Source organism: Balaenoptera acutorostrata, chromosome 12 (assembly GCF_949987535.1).
Source record: "Balaenoptera acutorostrata chromosome 12, mBalAcu1.1, whole genome shotgun sequence".
NCBI lineage: Eukaryota > Metazoa > Chordata > Mammalia > Artiodactyla > Balaenopteridae > Balaenoptera > Balaenoptera acutorostrata.
The window spans coordinates 46,985,068-47,002,535 of NC_080075.1; the positions used below are offsets into that span (position 1 = coordinate 46,985,068).

General features: G+C 37.2%; 1 protein-coding gene and 1 long non-coding RNA gene across 2 annotated transcripts in view; one reads left to right on the forward strand and one right to left on the reverse strand.

The window, feature by feature from the left end:
• The window catches only part of CFAP36 (cilia and flagella associated protein 36), a 33,304-nt gene extending 19,341 nt beyond the window's left edge, over positions 1-13,963 (reverse strand). The window contains exons 1-4 of the mRNA XM_007189988.3: positions 13,648-13,963; positions 10,764-10,828; positions 10,049-10,150; positions 3,026-3,140 (exon numbers count right to left, since the gene is read on the reverse strand). Of these exons, the coding sequence (XP_007190050.2) occupies positions 3,026-3,140; positions 10,049-10,150; positions 10,764-10,828; positions 13,648-13,762 (397 nt within the window). The 5' untranslated portion in view covers positions 13,763-13,963. The remainder of the gene's footprint in view (positions 1-3,025; positions 3,141-10,048; positions 10,151-10,763; positions 10,829-13,647) is intronic.
• Positions 13,964-14,161: 198 nt separating this feature from the next.
• LOC130709415 (uncharacterized) overlaps positions 14,162-17,468 on the forward strand; it is a 42,870-nt gene continuing 39,563 nt past the window's right edge. The window contains exon 1 of the long non-coding RNA XR_009009955.1: positions 14,162-14,244. This is a non-coding gene — a long non-coding RNA (uncharacterized LOC130709415). The remainder of the gene's footprint in view (positions 14,245-17,468) is intronic.

Here is a 17,468-nt window from a genome sequence, read left to right on the forward strand (position 1 = left end):
ACTTTCCATTTCTTTATCCATATATGACTATGGGATTTTGGATCTGCTCTAAATTAAAGTAGCTTTATTATTCTAATCCCCTGATGTTTATATGCATTGTAAATTAAACTTGTCATTTTGAGATAATTGCAGGTTCACATGCAGTTGTAAGAAACAATACAGAGAGATGCTATGCACTCTTTACCCAGTTTCCCCCAAGGGTTACATCTTACAAAACTATAGTATAGTATCACAACCAGAAAATTGGTCTTAAGTGCATTTTTGCTCAGTCAAAAGCTATACAATTAGTATTCTCCTATTCATCTTTTATGGAAAATTTTAAAAACTAAGGAAAGAATAAAACAACAGTATACAATACTTCAAAACTGTAATAAGGAAGACACTTTTATATTCCATTACAAGTTAATCACTAAAGGGATGTTGCCTATGAGCTTAAATTACACATAATGGCCCATCTCTGGGAACCCTGCTTCCCAGGTAATGAGCATTAAGCTAAAATAGCTTTGTTTAGCTCACAGGAAACATTCTGATCAGGCCCATCTGTGAATGACTGCAGGGAGGAAGAAATTAACACATCCCCTCCAGAGGCTGATGGGAACCAGAAAAGGTTTGACTTTACTCCCTCCCCTTTTAGTATAAAATGAGCCTGAATTCTAACTCAGGCAAGATGGTTCTTTGGGGCACTAGCCCAACAACTTGTCTCTCGATTACTGGCCTGTCGTGCAGCAAGCAGTACGAGCTTAGACTCGGTAACAAAACCATCAAAATAATGCTCTGATTTGCATTTTCCCCAAATTATTTGATGAGATACAACCAGAATCCAGAGAGCCTTTGAATTTTTCTCACATAAACAAACAGTCTGCAGTTTTGAGTACAATCAACATTGCTCTAAGGTACTTTCCTCTGGATTTACGTTAAGTGAAATTCTTAAATACAAGTATTAAAAATTCATGGCAGAACTAAGTATTAGTTTATGTTTAAATGTAAGCAAACTGTCACACCCTGTGGTTTGACAGCAGCATTATTCCACATCATTCCCTTCATCCTTCCTTGCTAATATAAGCCATATGTGTGCAGTTACCAGGCAGCCAAGTACATAGAGGCAGGGCCCTACCCCACCCCACAAAAGTGACTCACGATTTAAGCCAATTGCAATGGTCTCATTCCCCCTGCCAGAGGGTTTAGAAAGGCATGTCACCCCAATCCTGACCAATAGGACCTAAGGGGAAAACTCCTAGGGGGCTTCCATGAAAGTGTTGTCTTGCTAGCAAAAAAAGATGTACAGGAAGAAACATTCCTTTTCTTCATGAGATATTAAGTCTGCATTCGATGCAGCCAGAGTGCAATCATGAGAGAAGATCCTGAGAATGGCAGAGTATAAAGAGGAAACGTGTCAGAGTCCTTAATAACATCACTGAGCCACCAAATTAACCAACCCTGGACCTGTCTTTCTTCCCTCCCTTCCTCTGGACTTCTTGTTTAATTGAGATGACAATTTCCTATTGCTTAGGCCATTCTCACTGAGGTATTCTACTAATGGCAGCCTGAGGCACCCAGCTGATACAAGCTATGTGTACCTGTTCTCTATAAAATCTAAATGTTTCTGGTTAAATTGAAAACTATAGAGTACCAATATCAAGTTCACTATTTCTTTTATCAAAACTGATTCCCCCAAAATAATTTTAAATAACATGAAATAATTATTCAAATTATCCCATAGGTCAGAATAAAGCATAGCTGCAGGAAAACACAAGAGAAAAGGATTTTATGAAGCTAACCATGGTAGAGAAACAAAGAAAAAGAGACTGTTTCCCAAACTTATTTACACCAAAGCAACAGCACGGTGTCATGCATCTTTCAGGGTTAGTGTGGTGCTATCTCCAAACCACAGACAACAGCTGTCTTACCTGCTGTGAAATGAATTTTAGGATTTTACGGAATAGTTTTGATGGTGGTTGGCTCTAAAGGATATAGCCTTTACGCACATCAGACATATGAGAGTAGAACCCACAACAAAGGCCCTGCAACATTCTAATGTTTGCCCTGTAACAACAGAAGCCCTATTGTTGCATGCTCCAGACCCTTAAAAGCAAACAGTACAACTAAACTATAGCTCCCATATCTTCAAGAAACAAGCAAAGAAAAGGCCCTGCTGCCAAACCATTAGAGTTTGGCATGGTAAGGAATATCAGTGGCAATCTATTAAGCAAAGGAATACACAGGTTAAGGTCATCAGAGTCAGAAATGGGAAACTGAGATAAGCACCTCAGGTGAAAAGCACATAGTACAAAAACAAGAAGTATGGTTAGAAACTCTGATGTTCTGAGTCAAGATGTCAAATATAGTTCAAGTGCACAGGAAGGGAAGAAAAGCAGGAAGAGCTAGAAAGAACGTGAGTTTAGGCAGAGAGTTAAGGAAAAGATAAAGCTAAAGGCAGTTACCAGGGCTTTGAGTTCTGCTTTTTCTTCCACCTGATGGTGGCACAATCCTATCTGCCCATTGCCCTAGAACAGTAGCTCTCAGTGCGGGCCCAGGACCAGCAGCTTTAGCATCAGCTAGGAACTTGTTAAAAATGCAAAGTATTAGGCCCTACCCCAGACCTACTGAATCAGAAACGGGGAGACAGCCACATGTGTTTCAACAAGCCCTCCAACTGCTTCTCATTGTTCCCTGAAGCTTGAGAACCACTGTCTCCTATAAAGCCAGAAGAAGAGGAGTCACCTTCTCTCGACAGTAGCTGTAACTGTGACCACTCAACAATGCTGAATTTCACAAATGCAGTGGCTGGGCAGAAAAATCAAGCTCTCTGAAACCTAAAACATTAAATCAAATACTGGTCTGCTTTCTTTGAGATGTCAACCACTCAGTGATCAGGAAGTTTGCACTCTTGTATCTCTTAAGTCAGCCAGAGACTTTCAAACTTGAAATAAATTTATACAAGGCAGCTACATCAAGACCATATTAGTTAAAACTGCCACCAAAAAAAATGCATTTGGCACTTAGATTTCTAAATTCAATCTTTTACCATTTCTCTCTTGAATTATTCGAATGGCTTGCAGCTGCATTTCAATGTTTTTCTGGACCATCATTGCTTTAAAGATAGTAAAATCTTCTGCTGCCAATACAGGTTGCAAAATGGCCTGTGGAAAAAAGTCGGGAAGTTAAACGAAGATTCAAGTTTTAAAACTATTTCCCAAACACTCAAATCATTTCCACTGCAAAAGGTGCATTAATTCAAGAATGCTGCATTGTTATTTATGACTAGATGATTCAAAAGGACAATTTTAAGATTTTATTCTAAAAGCCTTTAAAGTAGGTTCTCAAGAGGCTGACTCTCCCAACCCCTCCATCCCCACCCTCCAGGAAGCTAAGGCAGACAGTGATACATTTTCCAAATGAGCCGGTGCTGAGCAACTCGGAAAAACAACACCGGAATTGGGCTTACTTTTTTAAAGTTACCTCTGCAGTATCCAGATCTGTTTTTCAGCCAAAATGATGATATCTATTTGGTTTAGGCTCTGTCAACCTGAAATTTACTCTTTGGTGATAAACCAGTAACTACAAAATAATCCTTGAATTAGTAAAATTACCAAATTAAATAAGAGTAAATGCCAAAAAAGAAAAATGAAGTCTGGAAAATAAGCATAATGTGGTAGGAGTAATGTGAGAACACAACTGTAGTAGTCCTATAGGCAGAAAGTTTCATGGAAGAAATAGAGTTAGAAATTACGATAAGAAATCTTTTTCTGGATGAAACAGAAGTGTAATAAATTAAGAAAAAACAATAACGGTATCTACCCTAGAGTACCCAAATTAACACTCTCTTAGCTACAGAGAACTATTGTTATATCGAAAAGCAAACAAATTCCCAAGCTAATCAGTAAGAAGTAGAATAAGATTTGAAATGCATGAAAACCCAAAAGAAAACACTCAGATATTATTCATCTTACTCAAATTTTATTTCAAGCTTTACATGACATTCATGGAAAAGCTGAGCACAGGAATTATGCAGAGGTAACCGAGGGTGTGCTACTGTTCACCAGGTAGGCAGCAGCAATAATGTCAAAGACACACCTCAACAAATGCTCCATCAAAGAGCTCTAAACAAAGAGGAAGGAGTCCTTCCTGCAGCAACCAGCTCACATCCTAGACAAAAGCAGTACAGCAAAACAAAATAATAAAGTGTGAAAGCAGCTCTCTGTGACATTTATAAGGAGTCAACTGCAGGAAAAAAAGACGGAAAGTTTCTTTTCCTTTAAATTCACATATACTGTTCAAAAGGCCCAGGGCAGGGGATGACAAATAGGTTTCATCTATGTTTAACTGAAAGTTGCAGCCCAGGGACTTCCCTGGCGGTCCACTGGTTAAGACTTCACCTTCCACTGCAGGGGTTGCGGGTTGGATCCCTGGTCGGGTAGCTAAGATCCCACATGCCTGGCGGCCAAAAAACCAAAACATAAAACAGAAGCAATATTGTAACGAATTCAATAAGACTTTAAAAGTGGTCCACATGAAAAAAAAATCTTAAAAATAAAACAAAAAAAAAAGTTGCAGCCCAGTGATCAGTATTAAAGACAACTGCAGCCAGCCTCTGTAGTAGAGTAGTTATGTCTGGTCTGCCAGGGCTCCCTTATGGGATTACACCACCACGTAACATTGTTCTGGCCTTCTTAGACTTCTTATTAGTAATATCAAGTACTCCATCCTCATCAACAAACACTTGAGGGCAATGTGTCAACTAGAGCTATCAGCAAGTCAGTGTTTGAGCTGATCCTTAAAGTTGTAATGCAGGGCTTCTCAAACAGTGTTGTTAACCCATCTAAGAAATGCGGGAAAGAGGGATTATTAAATGCATATTCCTGAGCCCTACCCTAGACATAATTAATCTAAATTTCTGGACAATGGGTACCCATGTATCTCCGCAGATAATTCTTATAACATTAAAGTTTGAGAACTATTGATACAATGGGGGCAAAAAATGAGCCCTTGATATCAAAGGCTACTTCCAGCTTAACCATATGCCAGCTGCATGACTCTGGACATATCATTTAGGCTTCTGGGCATCAGTTTCTTCATCTGCAAATTAGTATTATAATAATAACAATAATAATAATACAGTATTTTGTCAATTCTAAGACTCCATAGATTGACAAAATAAACCATTCTTTCGTGTATCAATAAGAAAAGGAAAAAACCCTGCCAATTAAATTATAACATGCCATCAATTATAAAATGCATTCTCATTTCAGAGACACTATGGTAGAAAATTTCCATTTGAGAATGAAGGAGATATAGTAATAACTTTCTGGCTGGGTGTTAAAATTGAACAGCGTAAGGAAGAACTTTTTAAACTAAAAACTCCTATAAAAGTAATTGTTCTGGCCCTTTTGATTAAATATCAAACTGGTGTGCTAAACCTAACAACTTGACAGCAATTGGTCTCTGCTGGTCCAGGGAAATGGATCACCCCTCTCCTAAGAGCTTCCAACAAGGGCAATTAGAGAAACTAAATATAAGAGTTACTCCAAAAAGCTAGCAAGTGGTTTAAAAACAACAGCAATCTTAAGTATCCTTTAAATTAATTGAAATGTCAAACTACTTTGAAAGAAGACTATGAGATAAAGCAAATGTGACGTTATCTATGTTTGCGAAAAGCACATTGACAAAAATATGAACATTGAGTCTTTAAAAATCTGACTTAAGTGAGTATTAAAAACATCCAAACATGTTCATACTTAGCCTAAAGTTACCCTATATCTCTGCTTGGAGTTAATCATACCATAGTTTTGAAAGGTACAAGTGGTTTCATGCATTTATGCTGCTCCATTAATAGACAGAACCACAGGGAGAAACAAATGAATTCATTACTATAGTTGGAGACTTTCAGTAATGGACAGATTCAGCAGGCAGAAAATCAATAAGGACATAGTTGAACCAAACAGCACCTTCAGTCAACTGGATCAAATTGACATCTCTCCAACAACAGAAAAACACATATTCTTTTCAAGTTCACATGGAACATTCACCAAAATAGACAACATTACAGGCCATAAAACACATCTTAATAAATTTAAAAGCATAGGCGTCATACTGAAGATACTCTAGGACCACAATGGAATTAAACTAGAAAGCAGTAACAGAACAACAGCTAGAAAAACCTAAAACACTTGGAGATTAAGCAACACACTTTCAAATAGCACATGGATCAAAGAAGCAGTTTTAAGAGAACTTTTAAAAATATTTCTAACTAAATGAAAATGAAAATATAACTTATCAAAATTTGTGGGGTGTAGCAAAAGTAGTGCTTAGAGGGAAATTTAAAGCATTGAAGCATATATTATAAAAGAAGAAATATCTAACATCAATAATCAAAGCTTCCACCTTAGGAACTACAAAAAGTGCAAATTAAATCCAAAGTAAGCATTAAGAAAAGAAATAATAGAAATTAGAGAAGAAATCAATGAAATTGAAAAATAGAAAATCAATAGAGAAAATCAACAAAATTAAAAGTTGATTCTTTAAAAACATAAATAAAACTGAGAAACCTCTGGCCAGGTTTAATTAAAAAAAAAAAAAAAGAAGAAGGCATAAATTACTAATATCAGAAATGAAAAAGGTGACACCACTGCAGATCCCATGGACACTAAAAGGGTAATAAAGAAATTTTATGAACATCTCTATGATCACAAATTTGATAACCCAGATGAAATGGATCAAGTCTTTGAAAAACACAACCTGCTAAAACTCAAACAAGAAGAAATAGACAATCTGAATAAGTCTATATCTATTAAAGAAATGGAATCAATAATTAGTAACCTTCCAAAACAAAAAGCACCATGTCGAGCTGGGTTCACTGGTGAATTCTACCAAGCTTTTAAAGAAAAAACTATAGCAATTCTATACAAAAAAGATAAAATTTTGAAGAAAAGTTATAGATTCATATTATTTCTCCAAAGAATAGTGATTAAATATTTATTTGCAGAAGTTCAATAGCATAGCCTATAGAACTGATGTGAAAGCCTTTCTACTGATTCAAAGGATTAAGGGGGAAAAAAAGTATAACTATGAAGTCCACTATCTCTTCTATTTTTAACTTAATCAATTTCTATGCTATTTTCCCACTACCCTTCCCTGCAAGATTCAGAGCAGCATTTACCTGTATTTGAACGTGCATATGAAAAATTCCCTCAGATAAGATACTTGAAAAAAGAAAGAGAGAGAGAGAAGAAAGAGAAAGAAAGAAAGAAAGAAAGAAAGAGAGAGAGAGAGAAAGAAAGAAAGAAAGAAAGAGGGAGAAAGAAAGAAAGGGAAAAAGAAAGAAAGAAAGAGAAAAGAAAGAAAGAAAGAAAGAAAGAAAGAAAAGAAAGGAAGGAAGGAAGAAAGGAGGGAGGGAGGGAGGAAAAGAAAGCAAGAAAAGAAAGAAGAGATGGTAGTTGTTGTTGTTGTTTTTAAACTAGAGGTCTTCATCTGATGCACTCTTTACTACTGCTGATTTTAATACACAAAGAGTATGCCAGGACCAGTGGTCTAGGACTAACGATGACCAAACCAGGTGAAAAGAATTTTGCAAGTCGGCTTTAGAAGTACAATCAATGAGAGGGGAGCTGCAGCTGTTTTAAAAAATCAAAATCAAACCAAACAGACCAAAACAAAATGAAAAGTACCTCCTAAACTACTCTAGGCAAGCAATTGGCTTCTTGAATTCATTCTTAGGCACCCTATACTAGCATAATGGAATCAGCATTCTGACCTTTATTTATAAAGATTAGATTATTGCTGCAAAGCAGTAAATAGCATGCTTTGGGCTGTTTTTCTGATTAACAGTGATGGCCTTGTGCTGATTCAATCATGTTGCCTTCAGTATCTGGGGCTAAGAGTTTGCTCCAGAAGAGAATAAAGCTAACTAGTCCACATGGGGATTGAACACATGACCCTGGCCTAATTAGCACCCTGCTAATCAACCACCAAAAAAGCTACCATTAATTAAGAGGTGCTTCCATTTATAGACCACCTTATATGTGTCAGGTATTGTGCTAAATGCTTTATGAACATTTATGAACATTTTCACTCAAATTTCACAAAAACCTTTCAAAGTAGATACTATCCCTATTTTATAGATATAGAAACTGAGAATCAGAATGGATAAGAAAGGAAAACTGTAAAACAACTTTGCCCGTGGTAGATGAAAATAAACAAAAGATCTGGGACTCAAATCCAGGTCTGTCTGTGTCAAAAGGCTTGCCTCCTTGTACACAACAAGGCTGTACTGCGAATCAACTCCAAATCAAAAGGTGTTGTATAACTGAGCAAAAGAGAAGGATGACTATTGATCTGAAAACAGTATTTTAAAATTCTGAACATCTTCATTCAAAAATAATTTAAAGTTATCCAGATAATGAAAACAAAAGATGGATGTGACTACTATTACTATGAACATCTTTTTTCACAAAGTAATTCAGATTCATTCATAATAATTTAATTAAGAGGCTGACAAATATTAACCAAAGCAGAAAATATTCCTGAAAAACAAGGAAAATAAAAACAAATACCAATGTCTTAAATTTAAATACTAGTTAATAATTTTCAATAAATTCTTCAAGGCAAACAGATGTGTAAGAAACTATCATTCAAGGCAGTCGAATTGAATTGAAAATGTGAAAGTGCTCAGTGAGGCAGAATGAGTGCTAGTCTGACTAGAGGGACCAGGAAAGTTGCATTTCAGCACACCCTGACGATGAGATGGATTCCTCTGGCTGAGGAAAGGATGGAGGGAGGAGGAGGTGGGAGCTCAACATTCCAGGTTAAGGGGCTACCATGAGCAAAGCCAGGCACATGGATGCTTACAAGAGCAAGTGGCCAGAACTACTAGAGTATGTAATGTGTTGGAGAACGACAGCAGCAGAAGGTTGAAAATAATAATTTCAGGTCACATCATAGACAATCCTCACTAAACTATAAGGAATTATAGTTTATTTGGTAAACTATATTTGGTAGTAACATATCCCTATACTCAGTCTCTGAACAAGGGCTCTCCCTTGGAGTGCCTGGGCTGGTATCCTGGCTTTGTTACTTGGCTGTGGACTTTCCACTAGTTCCTTAATGTATCTGTGCATTAGTTTTCTCATTTCTAAATGGAAGTAAAATAGTACCAATTTCTTAAGGATTGTCAGGAAGATTCAATGAGATAATACATGCCAATTGCTTCACACAGCAGCTAGGGACTTCCCTGGTGGCGCAGTGGTTAAGAATCTGCCTGCCAATGCAGGGGACACGGGTTTGATCCCTGGTCTGGGAAGATCCTACATGCCGCAGAGCAGCTAAGCCCACGTGCCACAACTACTGAGCCTGTGCTCTAGAGCCCGCGAGCCACAACTACTGAGCCTGCATGCCACAACTACTGAAGCCTGCGTGCCTAGAGCCCGTGCTCCACAACAAGAGAAGCCACCACAATAAGAAGCCCACACACCACAATGAAGAGCAGCTCCCGCTCACCGCAACTAGAGAAAGCCTGCACGCAGGAACGAAGACCCAATGCAGCCAAGAATTAAAAAAGACCTTGGTGAAAATGAAAAATGTTTAAAAAAAAAAACAAAAAAAAACAGCAGCTAGCATGAGCCGTCAGTAAATATTAGTTATAAATATACATAAGACCTACTTCAATCCAGCACTGCCGAACTAATGAGACAATAAAATTAGTTCTAAGAGAAGGAAGCCCAGGAACTGTGTACTATGTATCTGCTAAGATTAGAAACCGGGCAACTGCAAAATTGTCAGAGATCTATATAAATAAAACAGTAGTTTGCATAAAGCCTGTGATCTAGTATAGTTCTGAGTTCAGAAAGTTCCTTTTTAATAGCATCAGTTCATTGTGCCTCAAATTATTTCTCAAGGTTGTTATAAAAAAGAACCCATATGTGATAAATTGGCTTTTCACTCTTACAATGTCTAGAATATTATACTTTGACAACCAAACATAGCAAATTTAAGTGAAATCTGAGCATTTTTGTTAAAATTATATATTAGCAGAATAAAACAAACAAAAAAAAACCTGTGATGTATGGGTCTTTGCAAGAGGAGAAGTGCATGCTTCTTGAAATTGATCTTCATTAATTCCAATTTCTTTAAGGTAACTTTCTAACAGCTTTTCAACCTAAAAATAGAAAGTTTAATTTTTTTCTTTTTGTAATTTACATAGAAAAATTCCAAATTCCAAATTTTACATTGAGTTTAGAAAAATATAATCAAATGCTTGTTTGCAATTATTAATCTACATAAAATTATATTATATGGCAGTGACAATGTCTTTCACCGAAAAAACAAACAACAAAAAAGTGAAAATTTTTGCAGAGAATCAGAAGAAATTTTATTTACTCTCCCAGAAATCACTGAAGTCAGGATTATGAAGTTTGATGCGGTATAACTCTTCTGCTACCCAGAGCTATTTCTTAAAATCTCAAGACAACATGGTTAAATTAATAATTAACACTCCCCTGGATGTATCAGCAGAAGAATAAGAATAAAATTTAAATACCGGATGCAAGATCCCTTAAAATAGTGTCCTAAATCTATTTCTTACATTCTAGAGTCATAAGGATTGAGATGCACAGAGAACCCTTGGAATCGAATGCAACTGGTAGTACTATTAGGGTAGATTGGAATTTTTTAATTAAAGAATTTTAATGGAAAAATCCATTTTAAAATTCAGAACATCTTGAATTAATATTATTCGAATTACATTTAAAATCAGGTAAAAATATACTCACTAGTTCTTTGTACTCCTGATGAATCTCCGTATAGGTCAATTTGCTTTCTTCTTCATCATCAAAAACTAAATTTAAAAGAAAAATATTGCATAGTGTAAAAAAACAAGTCATTTCATTAATGCAAATATCAAAGTCCACTCTAGTTGCCTTACAAATAGAACTCTCAGTCTTATAAACCAGCTCTTCTGCTTTAAATTCTTGGGATTAAAAAAAGATGTATATATGTGTGTGTGTATAGTGTTAGTTGTAAACAAGTTTTTTTTCCTACTTAAAATCTACTTCATATGGAAGATGAACACTAATTTGCTACTTTTCAATCAATAATATAAGGCAACAATTTCTTTATAAACTTTAAATGGAACATGATTGTTGATAGTTTTTAAATAATTCCTTTTACAACAGGTTTCAGATTATTTTATCATACTGGAACTTTGCTGATCCAAATTTTACTGAAAGTTACTAGGCCTTTTTTATTACATATAAATCAATGAAATAGAAATAAATAAAAACAAATGTTTACTGAATGATCATATGTGTGAAACAATGTAGATTAGAAAGATATATATTCCCTCAAGAAGCTACAATGTGATTAAGGAAAGAAGACAAACTCATGAATTGTAAACAATAAACCCCCTTTTTATAATATTCCCCCAAATGATCTTTCTAAAATGCAAAACTAACTTCTGTAATTTTCTATTTAAAACTCTTCAATTACTGCTCATTGCCTAGAGAATAAGTCTAAAATACTTAGAAGACCAGACAAAACCCTCCAAGACTGGATCCCAAATCTCAACTCCCACCACTCCAAAAACCAAACTTTGCACTCAACAATACACAATTACTTGGAATACTGACAAATGTAACACAAAAAGACAAAAAAGCCCCATGCCTTTGCTCAAGCCCTTAGATCTCTTTGCCTTTACCCGGCCCCCCTTCTCCCAACCATTCTCCAAAATATTGCAAGTGGCACATTTTCCATGATCTGCTACCCACTCCCAACTCCTAGGCTAGTTAGATTCCTTCCTCTGAACTCTTACAATACACAGCACCATGTGCCTACCCTTATTATAACACCTGCCACTTTACATTTAAATTCCATTTACCTGCTTGTCTTCCCCACCAAATTGCAAACTTCTCAAGCACAAGGATTTGTTTTAATCATCTTTCTACCCTCAGCTTCTGGCCGAACGACACTCAATAAATTTTGAAATAAAGGCTGATATTACAGAGTAGTACAAAACTAATTTTTAAATTATCTGAGGTGATGAATAGCACATTGACAACCCAAAGTCAGCAAAACATAAACATTATTATTTCAAGTGTCACTGGGATGTTACTTCCATTTCTCCTGGCACCTGCTCTATATAACACTGGGCATACATGCAATATAGCAGCTACTAAAGCTGTTTTTAGTTAATTTTGAAGCCAAATTACTACATTACATGTTTATAAGGTTGAGGATTACTGTTTCCCTGTAAAATTACACAATCAGGTGTGTTACAACTGAGATGCAGCCACTTTTGACATCTGGGGATAAAAAGAACGATGCTTTTTTTTTTTTTTTTTTTCCATTTCAGCATTTAGTTTCATTCAGTAGGGTAAATGGAATCAAAAGGTGACATAATTTCCTTCTTCTCCTAAAGGAGGTCAGAATACCACCACATGCTTCATCAGTCTCATAATAGCATTTTAAATTCTTAAAAAGAGCAGAAATAAAAGTTATTTTGAACTTATTTTAAAAATTACCGGTAAGAACAATACTTAATAAATACTATTTGAATTTTGCTCATGGCAATGAGAATGTAATGAAAAGATTCAGTGGTCAGAGTAAATTTCCTCTTTACCGCCTTCATGGAATCTTAGGGCTGAAAGGACTCTTAAAAGATCATCCAGGATAACCAACCATTTGATAGTTGAATTCCCCTCTATAATAACTCCATTAAGTTGTTGTCAGATTCCTTCAAACACTGCTAGTGGCTGGGGAGCTCATTACCTCCTGAGGCAGGCTAATTTATCTGGGATACTCTGTTATGAAGCACTTCCTTCACAGAAATTTGTTCGCCTCTAGCTTGTACCCACTGACCCTAGCTCTATCTCACTGAACCTTACAAAAACAAGTCTAATCCCTCCAACATAAGACAGATGTTCAAACGATTAATGGATATGACTACCCTTGAAGTCTTGGCCGGCTAAACAACTGCGACAACAGCCTGGAATTATTCACGTGACATCGTTTCTGGTTCCTTTTCCATGAATGGGCTCCAATTTGTCTCTAAGAACTGAATGCAGAACTCCAAAGCGTGAACTGATCAGAACCTGGAGGTACCCTTTCCTCACAGGAAATGTTATGACACGGTTACATAACTCATTTGTTGTAAGATACCCTCCATTTTTGGTATAACCGAGAGTCAGAGACCTCAAAAAAGGGAATACAGGCCACCGAGATCACCGGCTCTGGGCCTGCTGGAGTAATCACACACCCCTCGCCCACCCACTTTTCGGTCAACTGTTGGGATCAGAAGGAATTCAGAAGCAAACTGACGTCTCCCCTCCCAAGTCACTGGGGAAGTTGTTGAAGAAACCCACACAAACAGTGCACCTGCCCAGGGCAGAAAGGTGCAGGATGGGGTGAGAGACCCAACATAGGATTATAAAGTCTGATGTTTTTCGGATGTGTGCTTGGGCCCAGGGGGAAAGGTATCTCGGTCCTCGTTTTCATTTCCGTGAAGGAAAGGACGGGCGCAGTGACAGCAACACATCCTAAAAACCTGCTCTAAACCTGGCAGACAGGAGTGGAGACCGGGGAGATGAAAGGCAGTTTGTGGAGAGGCTGTTGGCGTGAGAGAGGTGAAAAAGGATTGACGATTCGGGATCTGAATTTTACCTTCACATTTCTGCTCCACAAAGTCCAAGATGGGAATGGACCAGTCCGGGCCCCGCAGAAACCCCGCGATGCTCTCCACCACCCATTCCACCTCGTCCTCTTCTTCCGCAGCCATTCCGCCCCCGAGGGCCGCCGCGGAAGCCTAGGCCAGACCCCCGGAGCCCGGAAGGCCTTGCGGCCGCAGGGAGCCGAGAGAAAACGGGAAGACAAGTTGCTCCCGCAGTCTCGCAGTCACCTGGATGAAAGCTACAAACCAGTTAACTTAAAACGGTCGCTATGGCAACACGCGTAGCCGCCCCTAGAAGCCGCCCGGAAGTGAAACCAGCTTCCGCGGAGCTAGCGCGTCTTAGAGAGAGGTATTTGAAGAACTCTTCCGATTGGCTGGAAAGGAACAGTATTGTGTCGAAAGGTAGCCTTCCGCCCATTGGCCCGGAGCTGCTGGGGCAAAGAGCAGAAGTGTAGCCATTGGCTGGAAATCCTGGAAAGAATCTCAGCGCTCCCTCTAGATAAATGCGTGGGACCAAGGTTTAGAAATGGCGCTGTGAAGGGCGAACTCACCTGGACTCTGACTGAAAATTTTAAAGGCTTCAGTTCACGGTTGTATCCCCACCACTCAGTCCCGACCATTTTCAGACCCGCTGGCCCAGAAACTTTGCAATTAAAAGGTTGTTTGAAAATACAAACCTGAGCAAAGTAGCTCTGTAAGACTTGCTGATTCTCTCTGCAGTCAGTTTGCATCCTGTAGCTGAAGGCGGGTCTTTAAACTTTCCTGCGCAGATAGAAATAACTAGAATTGAGTTTTTCAAGGGCAAAATCAAAGTAAATGTTCCTATAAATAAATGTCTGGGTAACCAACCCTTTTGTTAAGTAACACTAACTCTACTTTTAGATTGGGGTCATTTGTGGAATGGGTCTTCAAAGGTCATTGTCAGGGTACTCGGCTTCCCAAAATATTTTCAAACAACCTTATATGTGTTTACATAAATGGGGTCATATTGTATGTTCAGTTATGAAACTTTGTTCGCTTAATATTTGGTCATCTTTTCATATAAACATAAAACTATCATTTCTGTACAGCTACATGGTATTCTATAAACTACCGTTTCGTTATTTTTATTTCTTGTATATACACACAGTATCTTACTTGGATGCATAGATGTCATTAGTGTGCAGGGGTTTTTTTTCCCTCCGTGGTGTGGATATACCATGCCATTTTTCCCTTCTACAAACTGCTAAAATGAATATCTGTGTGTCTCTAAGAACTGTTGGTTTATTGACTATTCCAAAGGATAGATTCTACCAGATTTGCTAAATGAAAGACTATATATACTTTGATTTGTGTGACCAATTCTCAATAGCTAGATTAAATTACTTCGATTTCTCAAATTTATAAACAATTCTGTAATGAACATACTTGCACATGTTTTTCAGCTCTAGTCTCATTACTTACTTTGAATAAATTCTCAAAGGAAAGATAACCGAACCTATTTTTAAAAGCCTTTTTGAAAAATATCTTTACCAATCCACTAGGTTAAAGATGATACATAGTTTTAATTTGCATTTTTAAATTTGAATTTGAGCTTTATTTCATATTGATTAGCCTTTGTGTTTCTTCCTATGTTATTTCTTCATACCTTTTGACCATTTCTTCTTGGGATTTATTTTTCTTATTGATTTGAAAGAGCTTTTTATACATTAGTATAAAAATGTTAACTCTTTGTCACATGTTACAGTGACATGTTTGTAATTTGTCTTTTAGTTCACTGTGTCTTTTGCCATATAGAAGTTTTACATTTTTTATGTAAATGGTAGCCGATAAGTTATTTTCCTTAGTGGATAGCCATGCTCCAGGTACCACTTACTGGAAATGGGTGTGGTAAGTGTGCTGGGTTTTGAGTTACTGAGAAGAGGTAAAAGGAGAGAAGGACATCATCATTTTGGAGCTAAAATATTGTGACACCAGAAGGGGATTACTGTGGTTTCTTGTTCTCCTTTTCTGTCTTCTAAACCAGCTTAAAAGAGAAATACCCCTTTTGTTCTGCCAGTTTCCTTTCTTCATAAGGAAGTTACTTGTCAGGTTTCTAATGAGCGTGAAGGCCACAAAGTGCTATCCAACTGCACTCAGCATTACCTGGCCTTAGAGTCTTTATCTTTAGTCTCTTGGAAGTGCTTTCCAATTCCACTGGAAGCAGATAATAATTGGAATGCACAAGCTCTTCTTTCGTTTATTTTTTCAGCGTCATTCTTCAATGTGAATTCCCTCAGGCCTGCAAGTTTTCTCATTTATTTCAAAACATTGGATTATTTCAATTTTCTCCTCAAATGTAAGGATTTTCTTTTTAGTCAGTACTTGGGACCTTTATAAGAAGGATGCTTATACAGATTTAATATAATATATTCAATATGCTTATCATGAAATAAACACAAACTCAAAAGAGCAGTGCACACACTCTTAGGGCAATGCATGTGGGGTGCTGTGGAGGAAGAATAAGAAGGCGAGGTGGGTGTGTGTTGTGCATTTTACCATATATCACTTTGTTCAGCCAGGTAGTGTTTTTCATGTTTTGCAGTGCTGCAAAGCATGGTCCTCTCTTGAAAAATCACAACTTCTCATTTTGGCAATTTTATATGCAACATATGAACAGATTTTCACATTGAAGTTGTTTGTTGTAACAGAAAAGACTGAAATAGATAACATACATACCCATGTAAGCATACACACAGACACACACACACACACACACACACACACACACACACACACATCTACAGTACTTTTACCATGGTGTTGATAAGAGGTTTAATTAGAGAACACATAAAAATTACTTGGGACCATGCTTGGTAAGTTAGTAAAGTAAATGCTCAATACATGTTAGCTATTATTATATGTAATTTAGATTCTTTTTTAACAACTTGCATTCTCTTTATTTTGTCTCTCTTCACTGACAAGTCAGTTACATTCTTTACTGCATTCCTACTGAAATCTCTTGCTTCTCCCCATCCCTGTATGGGAACTGAATCTCTGCCTTACTAAAGGGTTATAAAGTTCAGTCTTAACAAGATAATTACATTCCTCCAGATTTTTCAGGGACCACGTGAATAGCAACTACTTACATTTGTGTAGTAGTTCATAGTTTACAAAGAAATTTACATCTGTTTGACTCAGGACAACCTTAAGAGCTAAGTGAAGATGGTATTAAGATTTCCCCCATCTTACGGATGATGTGTATTAGTTTGCTAGGACAGCTGTAGCAAAGTACCACAGACTGGGTGGCTTTGTCAAAGGCTAAGAAATAGTAAAAGTAAAACCAGTGAATCACCAAAGTAGTAGTTAGTTAAAGTTTATTGTGCACACATCAAAAAGACAGTTTGCAGACCAGGAGCTCTTAAACTAAAACATGGAATGAGGCTCAGGGGTATATTATTATAAAGCAGCTTATGTAATGAGAAAGCAGTGACCATTTATTCTTTACAGTGATTGGTTATAATATTAGAATTTTCTTAAACGATAGGGAATTTGTCAGTGATTACCTGATATCAACCTTGGGGAACAGTTCAAGTTTCGCTTATGATTTCCAGAGGCATAAACAAGAAATGACCCAGGTCAAGTAGGTCTCACACAACAAACTAAATTAAGCCTTGTTTGTATGACTAAACTGTTTTTATTGGCTAAGGGAATTTTCAAAGCCAGTCTCCCTTTGTTTCTGATTTTAATAGCTTGAGCAACAGAATTTTATTTTCTCATAGTTCTGGAGACTAGAAGGCTGACTTCAAGGTGTCAGGAGGTTTGGTTTCTTCTAAGCCCTCTCTTCCTGGCGTGT